The 17,858-nt window shown below is 40.6% G+C and overlaps 1 protein-coding gene across 1 annotated transcript in view; it reads left to right on the top strand.

Annotated features, from left to right (window-relative positions):
* The window catches only part of LOC145498338 (cytoplasmic dynein 2 heavy chain 1-like), a 60,552-nt gene extending 43,141 nt beyond the window's left edge, over positions 1-17,411 (top strand). Inside the window, exons 49-76 of the mRNA XM_081478253.1 lie at positions 503-601; positions 1,054-1,177; positions 1,382-1,439; positions 1,742-1,847; positions 1,957-2,076; positions 3,115-3,249; positions 4,278-4,421; positions 4,920-5,009; positions 5,111-5,176; positions 5,731-5,784; positions 6,295-6,372; positions 6,834-6,965; positions 7,633-7,705; positions 8,164-8,273; positions 8,988-9,038; positions 9,654-9,779; positions 10,050-10,160; positions 11,466-11,621; positions 11,737-11,818; positions 12,239-12,381; positions 12,871-12,942; positions 13,328-13,432; positions 13,788-13,904; positions 14,813-15,025; positions 15,264-15,463; positions 15,802-15,886; positions 16,045-16,161; positions 16,465-17,411. Of these exons, the coding sequence (XP_081334379.1) occupies positions 503-601; positions 1,054-1,177; positions 1,382-1,439; positions 1,742-1,847; positions 1,957-2,076; positions 3,115-3,249; positions 4,278-4,421; positions 4,920-5,009; positions 5,111-5,176; positions 5,731-5,784; positions 6,295-6,372; positions 6,834-6,965; positions 7,633-7,705; positions 8,164-8,273; positions 8,988-9,038; positions 9,654-9,779; positions 10,050-10,160; positions 11,466-11,621; positions 11,737-11,818; positions 12,239-12,381; positions 12,871-12,942; positions 13,328-13,432; positions 13,788-13,904; positions 14,813-15,025; positions 15,264-15,463; positions 15,802-15,886; positions 16,045-16,161; positions 16,465-16,623 (3,126 nt within the window). The 3' untranslated portion in view covers positions 16,624-17,411. The remainder of the gene's footprint in view (positions 1-502; positions 602-1,053; positions 1,178-1,381; positions 1,440-1,741; positions 1,848-1,956; positions 2,077-3,114; positions 3,250-4,277; positions 4,422-4,919; positions 5,010-5,110; positions 5,177-5,730; positions 5,785-6,294; positions 6,373-6,833; positions 6,966-7,632; positions 7,706-8,163; positions 8,274-8,987; positions 9,039-9,653; positions 9,780-10,049; positions 10,161-11,465; positions 11,622-11,736; positions 11,819-12,238; positions 12,382-12,870; positions 12,943-13,327; positions 13,433-13,787; positions 13,905-14,812; positions 15,026-15,263; positions 15,464-15,801; positions 15,887-16,044; positions 16,162-16,464) is intronic.
* Positions 17,412-17,858: the final 447 nt, after the last annotated feature.

Raw genomic sequence — 17,858 nt, 5'->3', positions numbered from 1 at the left:
AGTTTGAGAAACTTTTGCGAGAGAAACAGTCTTCTGTTTCTCCTACAACTTTTGTTGACAAAACAAAGTGGGTTATCAACTTGTCATCCAGGACCCTTAACGAAGCTGAGGTGTCCCTACTGAAGAAAGGTCTAAATTTCGCCGTGACTCCTACGAGCGTCCCAGCCACCGAGATCATCGCCAAAATTGAGTCAGCAGTCAGGCCACTAGATACGGAGCGAGCAGACACAGTCAGGAGATCCGTCAACACCATCCTTCAACAGGCACAACCACCCACGCCCAACATCACGAAGGAACAGCAGGAGGCTCTTAAAAGCTTAAAAGAGGACAACTCAATCATGGTCCTTCCGGCCGACAAAGGACATCATTTTCTCGTCTCACCATCAGATCTTCTCAAGACCGAGTAGCAGTAGCTTTTTTGTCCGAATTACTACCAAATTACTCGTATTACTTATTAAAATATACAAATTAGCTTAATATATATACTTTTTAATTTTACCAGAGCACCATGAGGCCGTTCTTGGTGGACCCATCATCTCGAGCTACAGAGTGGCTGAAGATCCATCTGAAAGAGCAGAGACTGGAGGTGATCAATCAACAGGTACTGCCAGGGACTCTGTAATCGAGACACAAACTTTGCAGAGAACATTGCAATGCAAGAGAGTTGATTGTGTCCTTTCTCTTTAAAGTCAATGACCACCTTGTCTGATCTTTTTAGATTAAGTGTTAATACCCTTCAATGCTTGTTGTTTTGCGTCGTCAAAGAAAGTCTGACTTTTTTCACGGGCTATACGATAGGAGGATTGTGTTCCCAACACTTATGAAATGCGTGATTTCGAGTCAATCCTTAACGTTCCTTCACAACTTTAGTTTTTAATATATAGAAGACCTGGTTTCGTTTGGTTTATTTGTTTTTTTGTTGTTTGTTTGTTTCGTTTTCTTTCTTTCTTTCTTTTTTTTTTTTTTAAAGATTATTCCTCAGTTGAGACACGTACGTTCCTTCTACTGTATTTTTAGTTATGTCTTGTATTTAACGTAATTTTTTCTTGTCAGGACTCTAATTTCTCCACCGCTCTGGAGCTGGCTGTTCGGTTTGGCAAGACCCTTGTTATTCAGGAGATGGACGGTGTAGAGCCTGTCTTGTACCCAATCCTCCGCGGAGACTTCATCAGCCAAGGTAAGCACGTTCCTTTGGTCATCTCCTCTAGGGAGGGTGGGGTGAAGTGGGGCGTTCAACACTTTGCCTTTTCTACTTTTTGTGTAGTGACCGGATCAGTAAAAGAAGTAAGGGTGCTTTCTTGGAAGTGTTTGTCGCTTTTTAGTTTCCACTTGTCCTAATTTACCGCTTTATACATAAACCTAGATTGATTCACCTTTTTAGGCCCTCGATATGTGGTGCAAATTGGCGAAAAGGTCATCGATTACAACGAGGACTTCAAGTAAGTAAGACTGTCTATACAAGAACCTCGGAGAAGGAACTGTTTTTTTGATTTCATGCAAACTATAGCTGAGAAAAGTGACACTGAAACATCTTTAAATCTGAGAGAACGTTCCTGAGAGAACTATGTTCCTGAGATAGTTGCCTAACAACTTGTCAGACATCAGTCACCGGTCAGTTGCAAAGTCGAACTTCTAAAATCTGAACTAATCGTTTAAACTCGATTTGAATTCTCGAGGATGCACTTTTGTTATTTTCAAGCTTCACGTTATTAAGAATCTTCCCTGTTTCTTTGAATTTTAGATTGTTCATGACTACACGTAATCCCAACCCTGAGCTACCCCCAGACGGGTCTGCTATTATCTCTGAAGTGAACTTCACTACCACACGGGCTGGACTGACAGGACAGGTACAAGAATAATATCTTGATTGCATCCATAACTCAAAACTGTACGCTACGGCGTTTACCATTTGTTAATTTTGTTGTGAATTATTAATTCCATTTTTCATCATCTAAGCTGTTGGGAGTGACAATCCAACACGAAAAGCCACAGCTAGAGGTACAGAAGACTGAACTGCTGCGAAAAGAGGAGGAGCTGAAAGTACAGTTAGCCGAGCTGGAAGAATCACTGTTAGAGGTAAGGACTAAACTTAAGTAATTCTGTACTCTGTTTGTGTCTCCTTACTTTCATAGCCTGCGAGCAGGCTCTGATCGTTGGTGGCACAAGCAAAGCCGTCGGCAAACGAAGCGACAGTCTGCGAGTGAAGCGAGCTGGTGAGAATGAGAGCTCACCGGCGTGCTTCGCTCGCTGACTCATCTCTCACGACTTTGCTCATCGACTTTGCTCCTGCCACAACGTTTGAGAGCCTGCTCGCAGACTACTGCTTTCACGAAGGCAGACAGACAGTGAGATTATGACAGTAAGCTATCTCACGGACGGCGCTTCCTTGAAAAAATTGGCCAATTGCAGTATCCATCTTGATCTTTCTCAGTCATACCTACTTTTGTAACTCAAGGGTGGGAGCCTAGTGGAGAAGGATGCTCTGATTCCCTTTTGAACATAAGCGTCTGAGTGTGATATAATACTGCAAAGAAAAACTACAGAAACTGTAACGATAAGGGCTGTGATAACCATAATATTCACTATTACGTTGAGATAAGAAAGCAGATTTCATAGTTCAATCGTCCAATCAGTCCATTCTATGTCAATGTTTGAATGGTACTTTCGCTACGGAGGCGCTTATTGGAAAAACGGCACTCTGTGGGGAGCGTAGCGCGTATTACGACGGGGCGCTTATTAGAATGAGGGCGCTAAATCGAATCATTATACAGGAATCTCCCTTACCTATTTTCGGTTTCAAATTACTTCTTCGGTTCCTTTCTGCCTTACAAAATTAATATTTAGAGGGTTTCTTCAAATTGAAAGCGGCTTTGTCTTAATGTACAACCTGAACGCTGGTTGCCGTGTTTCCACTCATAAATCTCACCGTTATCCGCCCCTGTTCGTATCCCTTTACATACATTACATTTCCCTGTGAAAAGTCCCTTCCCAGAGACCTTTCCCCATAACAGGTGAATCGAGTGAAATTACTATGGTAGTTGTTGGCGTTAGATGCGAGGTAGAGAGCGATCATTTTGTCCTCGTATTAATGTATCTTCCCTTGATTTTTGCTAGACATTAGCCAGTGCAGAAGGTAACATCTTGGAAAACAAAGTGTTGTTAGAGTCATTGAACAAGACGAAAGCGAGTAGCATGACCATTGCTGAGTCACTACAGGATGCACATAGAATACAGACCACTTTAGATCAGGTGAGAATCAATCTATATCAAGTAATCTATGTTCAAAATAGATTGATTTTTCTACCTTTGGAAGAACTTTTTAGCACAAAATTAAGGTCGCGTCGCTGGACTGCATTTATTTTGAGACTTCTCATGGCTTTATCATCTCGCTTTTTCGCTATTCACTTCTGATGTCAGTCACAGCTTCACGGCTTACCGTCTAGTTACCAAATACTAGATGGTGTTTCGTGTTTTCTAACAAAATTATACACGCTTATGGTCTAGAAAAACGAGTACGTTCAGCAGTTTTTCTAGCCCTCAAAAGTCCATTATTATCTCAGAAAACATTGGAGCACCATCTTGTATTTGGTTTAGAATCGCATCGCTTGAATATTGTAACATTCACATAGCCGTTAATGAAACGGGGTTTTCTTCATTTAAAAAGAACGCTCTGCGATTCAAGGAAAACTCAAAACCTGACTCGTGAATTCCACTGTAAATTTCACTTGAAAAACCGATATTCGCGATTCGCGCGATATCGGTTTTTCGCGAGAAATTTAACGTGGAATTGACGAGTCAGCTAATGAATTTTCCTGTAGAATACAGCATGAGAAAGCGAAATATTTACATCGGAGAAGGGGACCTCAAGTGTAGAAACTAAATAAAGAAACACCACCTTCTATTTGGTTCAAAACACAGAGGATGAAAAAGCGAAAATATTTACTTCTAAGAAGGGGCGGTGTTGTACTGTCAACAAAGCATCCAGGACATACGTGCCCTATAATTTCCACACTTAGCTCCATCAGCGGGTATAAAGAGGCTGCATCCTTAAGTAAAATGACGAATGATCTCCTACCGCGCGTATGTAATGTTTACTTCGGACAATGTGTCTTGCATTTTTTAAAAATTCCTTTAGTACTAAGAAAGATTCCACGTAGTACAACTAGTTTACTTTATGGTGCAAAACAGTCGCCCAAACGATTTTCTAGTGCAGTAACTTTTTCATCCAATATAGGAACTTTTATTCACGTGTCTGGTGTGTTGTTTTCACGTGATAGGAACGCGACGCGTATCTTCCATTAGCTGAGAGTGGCAGTACCTTGTTCTTTGTGATCAGTGACCTGGCCAAGCTGAACAACATGTATCGTTTTAGTCTGAGCGCCTTCCTTAGACTTTTCCAGCGTTCCTTGGAAGCAAAGCAGGTAATATGTCAACATTTTTGACTTTATTGTCTGAGCAGATTAAGGGCAGAGTATTGGCAAGTCCTAGCAGAAGTAAAAGTACTTGAAGAATTTTTCTTTCTACATATGCTTTGTCCAGGTACCAATTAGGGAGTTATCACACAAACAGTTATCAGGAAACCTCGTGTTGCTAGGCAACATTTCCGCGGAATAATGCGGACTGAGGTCATTTTTTCTAACGTGCGTGTTTTCATGTATTTCATTTTCTTTCCTCTTTCTGTTTTTTCATTGACCTTCGCCACGGGTACCAACGTCAAAGTTTCTTTTTCTGTAGTTCCCGTGATTTCATTCTGTTCTACTGATGCATTCATAGAACTAAAGCTATTAAAACGACACTATAATAACCCATTTGTTTTCTTTTTTAAAAAATTATATCTTATATTCGGCTCTTATTCACTTGGTATCTATGTTGTTTGTTTTTTTCTGTTCTCTCTCTGAAAATATGTTACCTCTTTGCAGGAATCTAGCAGTACAGAACAAAGAATCAAGACACTGAGGAGCGCGCTGCAATCATTGGTCTACGAATATGTCTGCAGGTCGCTATTCAAGGTAAATCGAGAACACACTTTGTTCGTCACCACGTTTAAAGTAATTGAAGTACACCTGTCCCCCGTTGGAACTGAGGGCTTGTTTGTTTTTTTTCTGTGTAGGCCGACAGATTGATGTTTGCGATACATTTGGTACATGGTATGCATCCAGAAATGTTTGAAACAAAGGTAATATTTCTATAGAACACTACGTTTGTGGGCGCTTTGTCGAACTTTACATGTATTTCAATTCACTTTCTATGACTTCCTTTGTTGTCCGTTCCATCCTATTCATTGTTTACGTGACTGCAATATAGACTTTAACATCCATCCACGAGAAGAAGCGATATTTCCTATTACGAAATAATTGAGCTACTACGCGCGCTCTCATTAGTCGATAGGTGTGTTTAGATGAGAGTCTGTAAACACGGTTGTGACGTTTTAAAGCAATAGAGCACTTTTCCGTTTTTACATAGCCTCATCCAAACACTCGCGGGGTTTGGAGAATTCTCGAAAGTTGTGCAAACCCTTGACGTAACTGTCTCGAATTCTCCCAACCCTCCTCGAGTTTAGATGAGGCCATGTAAACACAGAAAAAGTGTTCCATTGCTCAAGTCCTTAATCCTACGGTAACTGGAGTTAAGTATAACCAGTCGTGAGGAACAGCCAGACATACTTGCTACCCGTGACCTGCTATTTATTGTGAGCAAAATGTTATAACTGGACTTATATTCTGCACTCAGGAATGGGAATATTTTACCGGTCTGCTGGTTTCGGAGAGCGTTTTTAAGAGACAGGTATGTTTATAATACTCTACAATTCGGAGTAATGTATGAGTTTCAAATAGAATATTTCATTCAATTCCAAGAAGAACAGAAATTAATATTTTCGAATTGTCGGATTACCTGATAAAACTCAACGTGCTAACCAAAACAAATACAGTGGAACCTCATTAATCCGGTCACCATCGGGCCACAAAAATCTGGCCGTATTAACGGGTTGGTCGTATTAAAGGGGTTCTTTAAATAAGAAAATGACTGACTGAGTTTTTGTTCGGACCAGAATAAAGTGGCCGTAATAACGAGGTGGCCGTAATAACGAGGTGGTCGTATTAACGGGGTGGTCGTAAGGCGCGGTTCCACTGTATAAAGAATTAAATCGCCATAATCCGAGCTACATAATTACTTGATTTCAGCGTCTCCTTTTCCTTTGTTTAACTCAATTAATGAGTCACTTCCTTGAGTCACTTAATGAGTCACTTCCTTCCTTGAATTGAAAATTCGTGTACCGTTATTTTTTTTCAACAGGAATCCATGAAGAATCTTCGTGACAGCCTTCCATCCTGGATTGACTCTGATCGAGCTGCTGCTGTTGGTTCACTGAAGGTTTGTTGTAACCATACTATTGATTAATTGGTCAAATACCTTCAACCTACGCTTAGACCTAATTCACACTAGCGACTGGACATAATCGCTTATGTCGGTAATGTGAACATAGACATAAAGACGTAAGGAAAAGATCAGGTTTTTTTCTTCAATATCTCGTTCTGTTCTTGCTGTCATTTTGCTACTATGTCATTATGTCAGCATGCTTTAAAAAACTTACTGATGAATATTAGGTTCAGAAACATTCATTTGCGCAAAGATTTGGAATTTTAGGTTTGATAAGGCCAAACTCACACTAGCAACATCGTTATCTTTGCTGTGAAAACATCCTCTATAACTCAGCAGATACGAAACGTCAACCGCTCAAATCTACAACAGTCGTGAACTGAAGTACTAGTAGGCTCTCGAATTCATATATGTAAATCAAAAAGCTGGAACGTTCTTACTGTTTGTCTTCACAGAACACTTTTCCAAACATGTACAAGACTCTTCAGCTGGAAACGTCTGACCTGTGGATGCCATTCCAGCGCAGTTCCCAGTGTGAACAGGATATCCCGTCATCTGTAGCTAAAAAGATCAGTCTCTTCCAACAGGTGAGAACACTTGGATTCCATTTGGTGCAACACCAACCAGAAAACAGAGATTAACACACACCCTGTAAACTCTCACTTGTCAATTAAACCCTGCGCTGTCTTGCAAAATGGGTGTGGACGGGACATCTTTCAATGGATACCGTTTTTTGTTCTTGTTGTTGTTTGCGGTGTTTGGTAAACCAAGGGTGATATAGAGCGGTTTTCAATTGAGAGTCGAAAGTAATGAGGCAATTACTTTGGTTTTTGGTTTTGGTTTTGTTACAATCTGAAATAAGTTGAGGAGTCTAACTGGTAAGTAGCTGGTTTGGTTTTGGCTTACGACACTCAATTGAATAACGCTCTTAGGTGTACCCCGCGTGGCAGGGCAAATATGATCCGTTGTTAACAGCGAGTAGCATAACTCCCAATTGCTATACGTTGCAAGAGTTAGAGTTTATCCTGCATAAGCGAGGCTCTATGGTAAAAAAAAAAGGGACCTTTCAATAGACCAGTTTCGATATATTAAAATTCAGCCTAAAGCAATTGACCTCAGTACGAGGCTCTGGGGAATAACTACTGAGTTTGTGGGGTTTGTTCCCCAGAACCTCGTGCCGTCTATTGTGGTTAGGCTGAATTTTAATATATCGAAATTGGTTATTCTAATTTACACATGTCTTATTGTATATAGGTGTTGATCGTCCAAGCTCTCAGGCCGGACCGCTTGCAGAGTGCGATGAGTTTGTTTGCTTCAAAGGCGCTTGGTAAGACTATGTTTTTAGGAAAGAATGGGACAAGGTTTCTACTTACCTCACGGTTAATCTTGTTTTAGACTCCAGGACAGGCGGTTTACAATCTTTTTGTATTAATTAAATAGTTCTGATTCTTCTGTGATCTTTTCAATAGCCCATTTCCAAGTTGACCTAAGCCTCTATCAAATCGATGCCTAATGCACAACCATTCACATGAAAATGAGTTTAATTTGCATGTGAATGAAATCTTATTTTCACATGAAAGGATGGGCACCAAGACTCGCTTTGCGAAATAGGCTAAAGGTAATTCGGAAATGACCCATTGAAGTGTTTCTAAGAAGTGTAGCCATAGTTAATTTTTGGAACGTGAATCTGTTTGACTAATAGCTAGTCACAAAGGTTTAATTTTAGCTTAGAGGTTTTTGTTAACCCTTATACCGCCTTTAAATTGTTACTGTTGTCATCCTCAGAAATGAAGGAACTGTCCCCTCCTGCTTTAAACCTTAAGAGACTGGTAAAGGAAACAGTTCCGGGGGAACCAATCTTGATTGTAATTTCACCTGGTGCAGATCCTTCTCATGTAAGTTTGCTCACTCGTCTGTTTTGTTGTTTAAAAACGTAACAACGGGCCTCGCGATGAAAATTTCCGATAGCTTCTTCATGCCAAGTCAGACGAGTATTTCTAGATGACTAGGATCAAACATTCGACATCTTCCGAAACTAACACTGTATACTGAAACACGCGTCGAATTATAACGCTGCTTTTAGTTTAAAAGACCCTAGTCAGCCTCCGCCATATTCGATGCCATCGAAATTATTGATATTGCATGGTGAAGCGAAATCTTATTGCTTCACTGTAAGTTGTGTTCCTGAAAGTATGTTTAATTATCTTCAGTTGTTTCACAGTGATTTCCTTCATTTTGACATGCTCTGAATAAAATATAAGAACCAAACTGTCGCATGTAAATAAAAACAAAGGTGTGGCTGACTAGGGCCCTTTAAGGCGGGTGGTGTGGTTATTTGTTTTCCTTTTTCTAAAAAAAAAAGCCTTGCATGGCTTCTTTAATGACAGAAACTTGCGATTCTTGATTGATTTTAGTTCGTGCCTTGACCCAACGGGCCAAGATATATATCTTGTTTGTCGTTATCGTCTTCGTTATCATTGCCACTATTATTACTATTTTCATCGATCTATTCCATAAATTCCAATTCAAGCAAGTAAACGAAAACGAAAAAGGAAAACTAAGAATATTATACCAGTCACGCATAATATTTTCGTTGCGTTACTTCGCAGGAATTGCAGGACACGGCTGCTGACGTCATCGGCGTGGATAAATACCATCAGGTGCGTGACTTCAGTTCTTAGCAAGAGATGATAACTTGTAGAGTACCCTTGCGTAGATCTGTCGAAAAAATTGCAGACTATATCAAGATGCCAGTTAAAATTAGCTGATTTTTGTTAATTGTGAGTGGAAAAAGAGAAGCTAGCTACACATAGTTGTCAACTATGGACAAATTGTGTTGGAAAGTGTGCAAAAACATGAAATCATAACCGTAATGCTCGCAGAATAAGTGTTAGCACCCCCATTTCCCCTTTCAATGTTGGAAAATGGTAACATGCAAACTAGTTTTAGACCGAAGTGTTTTGTCAACATTGCACAGGGGTGGGGAGGGGCAAAATGTGTATTGAATGACGTTTTCCGACCCTTGTGACCAAGGCTGTAGTCAGTTTTTTTTTCCCTTTTTTTTTTCGCTGGAATGTGTACAAGTAGCATTATCACCTGATCACTGTTCTTATGGGAGGCGCGGTTCCCTAACGATTAGCAAGTTGGATTTCGGATCAGGGCGCCTGGAACTCGGTTGGGATCATGGTGTATCATTTCGTTGCGTCTCATTGTAGGAAAGATCTTTTATGGATACGGTCTTTACTCGTCCTCAACTCATGTTTGAATGTGTTTAGGTTGCCATGGGTCAAGGCCAAGCAGACATAGCTCTTCAGCTTCTTCATGACTGTGGCAGGAATGGCGAGTGGCTCTGCTTGAAGAATCTTCACCTCGTCACCGCCTGGCTTCCCGTCCTCGAGAAAGTGAGTAGTTAACTTGTTTGAAACAAAGAAAGAGACACCGCTATCCATCTTTCCTGATTCTAATTTGTCTGTTACTAAAGAAAAAATGTGTGAAATTTCGTGATATCTGATTCCCTGCATTAGTCATCGAGGTTTACCCAACAGGCAATCTTTGATCGCTAAAGATAATGCTTTTTTAACTCACTGGCTGTGTCTACGAGACTCGGCTACAAGTATATGTTTGTGTTGACGTTTTATCCGGTTTAAAATTCAATGAATTTATTTTCACAGGAACTCAATTCTCTGGAGCCTCACGAGAACTTCCGTCTGTGGCTGACAGCTGAGAGTCATCCCAAGTTTCCGACAATACTGCTGCAGTCCAGTCTGAAAGTCACTTACGAGGTTAGTTCAGTGATGCAAAAATATGAACATGAAAGTCCACTGAAGCGCTGGTTAGGAACTGCCAAATACAAGTGAACGGTCCAGATCTTTCAGGCGGTAGCCTTTTGTTAGTACTTGTGCTTTTAAACAAGATATAAAGTGCGTACCAAACGATTAGTTTTGTTGTTATTATTATCACTGATGATAGTGAAGAATGATCGTCGCAGTAAATTTTCCAATTTAAGCAATTGGAAAGAAGAAGCCTTAAAAAAAAAAATCAGGGCTTCAACGGGATTGGAACCCGTGACCTCCGCGATACCGGTGCGATGCTCTACCAACTGAGCTATGAAGCCACACATTGGGAGCGAGGTCAATTTATTGAGTTCATATCTTCCCGTGAGGAGTGAGATGATGTGAAGTTTATATGAAATAATTCATATATGAACTGCGGTTGTAGATGATAGTGAAGAATGATCGTCGCAGTAAATTTTCCAATCTTCCTCACGGGAAGATATGAACTCAATAAATTGACCTCGCTCCCAATGTGTGGCTTCATAGCTCAGTTGGTAGAGCATCGCACCGGTATCGCGGAGGTCACGGGTTCCAATCCCGTTGAAGCCCTGATTTTTTTTTTTAAGGCTTCTTCTTTCCAATTGCTTAAATTGGAAAATTTACTGCGACGATCATTCTTCACTATCATCTACAACCGCAGTTCATATATGAATTATTTCATATAAACTTCACATCATCTCACTCCTCACGGGAAGATATGAACTCAATAAATTGACCTCGCTCCCAATGTGTGGCTTCATAGCTCAGTTGGTAGAGCATCGCACCGGTATCGCGGAGGTCACGGGTTCCAATCCCGTTGAAGCCCTGATTTTTTTTTTTTAAGGCTTCTTCTTTCCAATTGCTTAAATTGGAAAATTTACTGCGACGATCATTCTTCACTATCATCTACAACCGCAGTTCATATATGAATTATTTCATATAAACTTCACATTATCACTGATACTCCCAAAACTTTAGTTAACGTAATTCCAAATTCAAATATCATATGGCGCTGAGAACGCTTGGTACCTTTCGCCACTTGACCTAACTGTCACAAACCCAAATTTCACAAAATCAGAGCACTGTTTCGTAAAAGACAGTCTCCTATGCCACAATGCAAATTCGCCCCAGTCCCACTCCAAATTGGAACATTGTTATTACCGAAGCATCTCATCTTCAGGCGTGATTAAACCTCTTTTTTAGCACTCAACATTAACAACCTGGTCAAGTAACCTGGTATCGTTTAAACGTTTATGTTTTTTACCTTTTTTTCAGGCTCCACCTGGAATAAAGAAAAATCTTCAGCGAACCTACGACTCGTGGAGCCCGCAGTTCATCAGCCGCGGTAACTCCTCCATCAGAGCGCAGGCGCTGTTTGTGTTGGCGTGGTTCCATGCTATAGTACAGGAACGGAGAAACTACATTCCACAGGTTAACAACATGCTTCAGTACAACAGATCTGGAATGTCTGGCATATAAATCTTGTATTAATTGCGGGAAGGGAACACTGATAGAAATTAAAATTAATATTTGATTTGTTCTTCAGGGCTGGACAAAGTTCTATGAGTTTGCTTTTGGTGATTTGCGTGCAGGAGCTGATATCATCGACAGACTTTGTACAGCAGCTGGTAAGTGAACTGTTTGAAGTTTTGTGCGGTCCGTTTCACTTGATTCCATGACATCCCCAAGTCCTCGTGCTCCTGCTGTATAGTCCTCCTCCATTGCCGGACTTCTTCGCTCTGCCTTTTTCTCCTAGCCCCCTGAGGGTTCCACTCGAGCGAATTCTTTCCCAGGACATATTTGGATGATTTAAGGTTGTGAAAAGTTTGTGCTCTGGTATTGCCCCGCGCGCGAAGTGTGATGGGAAGTAGATCTAGCTTCCAATTTTCAGCCGATAGGAGTATGGGGGATGGGGGTTGCGGGTACTTCTGCTTTGAGTTATATTTTTGACAAGACCAACCGAAAATTCTTCAAGAATCGTTTAAAAATAACACCACAAACGAAATTAATTACTAGTTGTGTAAAAGTAATATTTATTGCGTACACAGGTTCAGGAACAGTTCGGTGGAAGTTTGTGCACGGATTGTTCGAGAACGCTATATACGGTGGTCGGATTGACAACACTTTTGACGCTAAAGTCCTTCAGTCTTATCTGCTGCAGTATTTCGAACAAGCTGTTTTCCCAGGACAGGTGAGCTGAAGACAGAAAGAAATGTTTCCTTATCATTTACTTATTCACGTGAAGCATCGTCCAAATCATGTTATTTTGTCTAAGGTGATTTCTACCGGCGGATAAATTTCCGATAAAACGAAAGGCTATTGGCGAATCATAGCAGATTGAAAAGTTCCTCAACGCGGGTATCTAGGCCTAGGAGTATATTGTATTATTACTTTTTGTGTGTGTGACGATCATATTTTCAGAATAACTTTGAAAAAATGCTCTTTAATTAGGGAGAAATTATAGCTTGAGGGAAGAAAAGAGATAGCACTAGTTTACAAGTTGGGTGCCCGGAGTAAAAAGTTGTGATTCTAGATTGAAAAAAACAAAAAGAATATAAATAACATTCTGCGATAAGTAAGGGCCCAGGCTCTTTCTTGAAACCATCACAAGCATTATTCATTTTGGAGTACACAAATATTACTGAACCTTGTTACTTCTGTTTGGATGTTGTTCTTTCAGGGAGGAAGCCGCTCGGCAAGGCCTAAGAAAGTGATTCCTAACGTGACGTTACCAACATCGTGTCACCACAGGGTAAGACTTGCTAATTTCTGAAATAAAAATCTTGTAAGTAATTGTGAGACGTAAAATAGGCTGCTTGCAGTTTTTCAGTTGAAATCAGCCGAGGAATCTGATAGAACACTCTCTGGACTAGTCTACACTCAAGATTTTTTTGGTATTCTAATGTAACTCCCTGTTCAAAAATAATTCTATAAAGTTAATGGCATTTACATCGTGTTCAGGACCAGCAGTTCTAGCTTGGCGATTTTCGTTGTGTTGCAGTTTTTTTTGTTTTTTTTTTTTTAAGAATAACTCGTCCAGTGTCTCTTTCCAACCCTGCTAACGCTTGTCAAGCGGCATTCGTTGACTTTGTTAAAACCTTGGCTGCGTGTAATAAAGGTGTTGTGTATCTTTCCAGGATTACGTGGAGATCATCAACTCCCTTCCCGATGACGATAAGCCGTCCTTCTTCGGTTTACCGGCAAACATCGAGCGTTCCTCGCAGAGAATCATCAGCTCACAAGTGAGTTTCACGCACTATTAACGTTGTCCCGTATTGTGCTTTGGTGCTGTATGTAATATATCAAACACGAAAGACCGTGTTTGACCACATTCCAGACACCGAGAAGAGAGTTGAAAATACGACGCGTAGCGGCGTATTTTTGACAAACTTCGAGGTGTTTGGAAATGTGATCAAACACTGTCTTCAGTGTTTGATATATCTTCTCAATCGAAACTTAAACTAAGGAGAAAACAGAAAATCAAATCGTAAAAATCTATGCTATTTAAGATCAGATATCCAAACACTGTCACGGTCATGGTTACGTTTCCGTTCGAGTTTGAGAACGTTAATGTACTGTTATCTTGTCTGTTGTCAGGTGATTAGCCAGCTCAAAGTTCTGATGCGATCCGATCTTGAGGCGAACAAGTTTGACAAGGAAAAGTGGTCCACCGAGTTGTCTCCGATCTTGAACTTGTGGAAGAAACTCAACCAGGTACATTTAGCTTGCATTCGCTAGCATGGGTTTTGGTAAACGTTAAAATATCTTGTGAATGAGAATATATTGACTTGTCGGCAGTAATAAGTCAGTTACAAGACCTTACAAGACATTGAAATTCTAACTTAAACCCAAGACTGGGGAATGAAATAGAGTAGTCAAATTATTCATCGCCAACTTTCGGTCTGGCGTTCTTGTGTCTTTTTCGAACGAACGCGCGATCCGGGTCCAATTATGATGTTGGAGCCGAGGTAGAATTTCAAAATACACTTGAAAAAATTACTGAGTTCTGACTGGCGCATTTTTCCTGAAATATTAGTGCAAAAAGTTAGCCGAAGTGCACATTTGTAGTACGAGAGCTGATAATATACGTGAAAAAATTACTCGATTCTGTTTGGCTGAGAGCAGTGCAGTTCAAGTGTAACATCAGTCCAAAAAGTGTAGCGCCAGTGCAAATTACACATCGCAAGTCTGAATTATGATTGGTTGAAAGACAATAGCAAATTTTATAACCCAATGATATCACGTAAAATGATGACGAAAAATTTGTGCGCAAACTTTGAAAATAATTTACACGAATGAGAAAAAATGGCTTCAAGAAAGATCTTCCGGCACTTCCTCCACGCAAATTTTTTCATGTTTATGTTATTAATAAGCTGCTCGTGCCATTTCAGCTTTTGGAAAAACTCACTCGTGCAAATTAATTCCAAATTGAACTCGAAACCGTATGATTACTTATTCAAATAAAGAAATGATTATGAGGATTTCCGAAGTTGGGAAGAAGAAACTCAAACACCCCTAACGGCTGCCGTCAGATTAGATAGTGCCATTAAATAGTGTTTGTATTCGAACATTAAGGTATCGTAAGTGTTTGTAGCACTTCTTTTTGTTTAATTATTGCCCAGGGATCCCAGCTTATTCAGATGAAAGTCTCAGCCCCGGCGGAAACTGGCGATGAATCTCCAGTCACGTCATTCGTGCAGCTTGAGAGGTACAACGCTATACGTTTAGTGCAAATCGTGCACGCCTCCCTCTCCTCCCTCAGTAAGGTCATCCGGGGAACTGCATTGTTGGATGCTGAGGTCCAGGCTCTCGCAGGCGCGTTACTTAAACAAGAGGTGAGTGAAAGAAGCAAGGAGGTCACGTGAAAAGCTGTTGAATTTGTAGCTAGCTTAGACTAGAATTCCACTTGATAGAAATTTAGAACTTTCAAGGTCTTATAAAGAGCTTTGTCTTGAAATTACGTTTGTTCGAAGGAACTTAAAAATACTGTTTACTTAGCTAGAAAAACGGAAAGCTAAAGAAGTGATCACTTCCACAACTATCAAGACTAATCATTGCCGTTTTTATGTCCAGGTCCCTCTATCCTGGAGCAGTCGCTTGGAAGGCCCTGAGGACCCTATTCAATGGTTAAGGGCCTTAGTTGCGAAGACCCTAGCCCTAGGATCCTGGGTAGAGAAGTGCAACTCAGACTCCTTGTTAAGGGACGTGCTGGACCTTTCTGATCTGTTTCACCCGGACACGTTCCTTAATGCTCTGCGACAACAAACAGCCCGGTAAGAGAATTAATGTCGTGGTTTATTTACCAGTAAAGAGACGGTGTTATGCTAACTTAGGTCATCTCTTCAAGGGTACAAAATTCGAATGTTCAATCAGTGACCCACTGTTAAATGCATTTATCGCTCCGGATTCGAGCCTTATTGGAGCCCCATTGTTGCAAGACTTTCTGCCTCCACGGTGCCTTTTGTTCCATCTAAGAGTATATGTAGCATCTTATCTATGGCGAGTAGTTATGGCCTTACGTCTACTCGGGTGTTTTTTTTTTTTTAGCCATTCCTTCACGTTTCTAGATGTCGATCAATTTATCAATTTATCTGGTGTCATTTTTTCTCAGAGCGATGAAGACCTCAATTGACAGCTTGAAACTAGCGGTGTCTTGGAAAGGGTCTCAGATCCCAGGAGCCAAGTTCAGTGTCAAGGTTGGTGTCCACTGGTGTGCGTCGTTGGGAAGGGGAATTATTTTTTGTGTTATTTTTGTCTTCTACATAACCTGCGTACCAAAAAGTAATTTGAGCTTTGCAAAGGGACTGGACAACGTGCTTTTCAAATGTTTACTTATCTCTCTTATCCCCATTAGCTCGGCGGCTTACAGCTGGAAGGATGTAGCTTTGACGGCAACACACTGACAGAGAATCAGCGAGACTCGTCCAGTGTCTCCGCCATCCCGACTGCTGAGGTGGCCTGGGTATCAAAGGTAATTCAATTTTCAAACGAAGTTCCGTTCTAGTGCCAAGCCTCGCGCGATTGTTTTATTTGACAGGGGTTGTGCATAACACAGGCCTAGCTGCTGGTCACATCATAAAGATTTGGAAAATTACGTAGTAGAAAATAGCATAATATTCTTTTTGATGTTTAGTATGGAAGAAGAAAGCTATATGTATGTTACAACTCCGTCTTTCTGTTTTGCCCATACTAGTTAGGAGGTTGTTGTAAGTTCTAGCAGTAAATTAGTGTAATTAATGTAAGAAAATTAATGAAGAATAAATTATATTGACAGGATACCGCTGACCCGTATCCGGAGAGCGAGTGCATCTCGGTACCAATCTACTACAATGCTGACCGGGACAAGACTGTCACGTGTTTCAATATGCCGTGTGGCGGCAATCAGAGCAGGTGGACCCAGTGTGGAGCGGCGCTCTTTCTTAAGAGCCAGTGACGTGACCTTAGCATCAGAAGGGTGTAGATATTTCAGCAATGTGATGTATTTATTCGTCAGTGTACTCTATTAGGAAATGACAACTTGGCATGAACAATTAAACAAATGCATTTGTCTCAACGTGCCTCATACTTTTTGTGTGTTGTCTGCTTATTCTCTACTTTTTTTTGACCATCTGTGGAAAGAGAGAGAAATTATTCTCGATCTCGCCCACCGTGTCGTTATTTGTGCTGTCACGCAATGGGAGAAGCGTTGCGTGATGTTCCAAATAACGGTTGCAGAAGATGGTGAAGATTTTTAAGATCCATTCAGTTTGTCTTTCGGTATTATAGACATTACACATAGGCATAGGAATTTTTCTTGCACAATTCTGTCAAAGGGGGAGAGGGGCAATGAGGTTAACCCTATGTGAAGCACCAACCCGTGATACAAGGCCAGACCACAACACCGGGGATAGGTTCTGATAGGTTCTCTGAGCGGTCAGTAGTACAAACCGCCCAGGCACCCACAATCAACCAGTAGGTCTTCTGTTCTTTTCTTGGCCGGCCGAGATAATGCATTCATGTGGACGATGATGGTGGAGGATCAGAGAAAACGTGAGAGGAATCTTTGGATAGTGTGTCCCATTTTCACAGAAGACACCTAAAAGACCAGACGTAAAAATCGTTAACGTTTGGACGGATTATGCTTCACTAGTTTTAAGAAAAGGCAAGTGAGTATAGCACCCATCAGTAATATCTGTTAAATTATCGAAAGTTGGTTATTTTTTCACTATTGAGCTCCAGTTGAACACTACATTGTACACTGTAATGACGATGATAATAAACATGTAAAAATTTCAGCCCGCTTTTTGACTGAGAGCGCGTCAATTAATCCTAAACAATGCAGAACGTTGAAATTAACTACAAAAAGGTGAAATTACGTACAGAAAGTTGAAAATAAATTACATGTATATTTACTGAAATTTAATAACTGTGAGTGAGGTCAATACGACCAGGTCTCGGTTTGAGACTTCCCGTAAAGACCTCACTCCTGGTTAATAAGTGGTCAGTAATCAAGCGATTTTTTCTCGAGCAAGTTGTAATAAACATGCACTCGTAAAGACTACAAATTGCATGAACCTTACGGACTTGTGCAATTTTTGTAGTCTTTGAAAAATTTACTTGTGCTAATTCATTCCAAATTGCACTCGAAATCATTTGATTACCTGTACATACTACGGTGTAGTGCATGAG

The sequence above is a fragment of the Orbicella franksi genome, chromosome 9 (assembly GCF_964199315.1).
Source record: "Orbicella franksi chromosome 9, jaOrbFran1.1, whole genome shotgun sequence".
Taxonomy (NCBI): Eukaryota; Metazoa; Cnidaria; class Anthozoa; order Scleractinia; family Merulinidae; genus Orbicella; species Orbicella franksi.
Note: the sequence above shows the minus strand (reverse complement) of the source record. Positions and strands in the feature narration are given on the sequence as shown.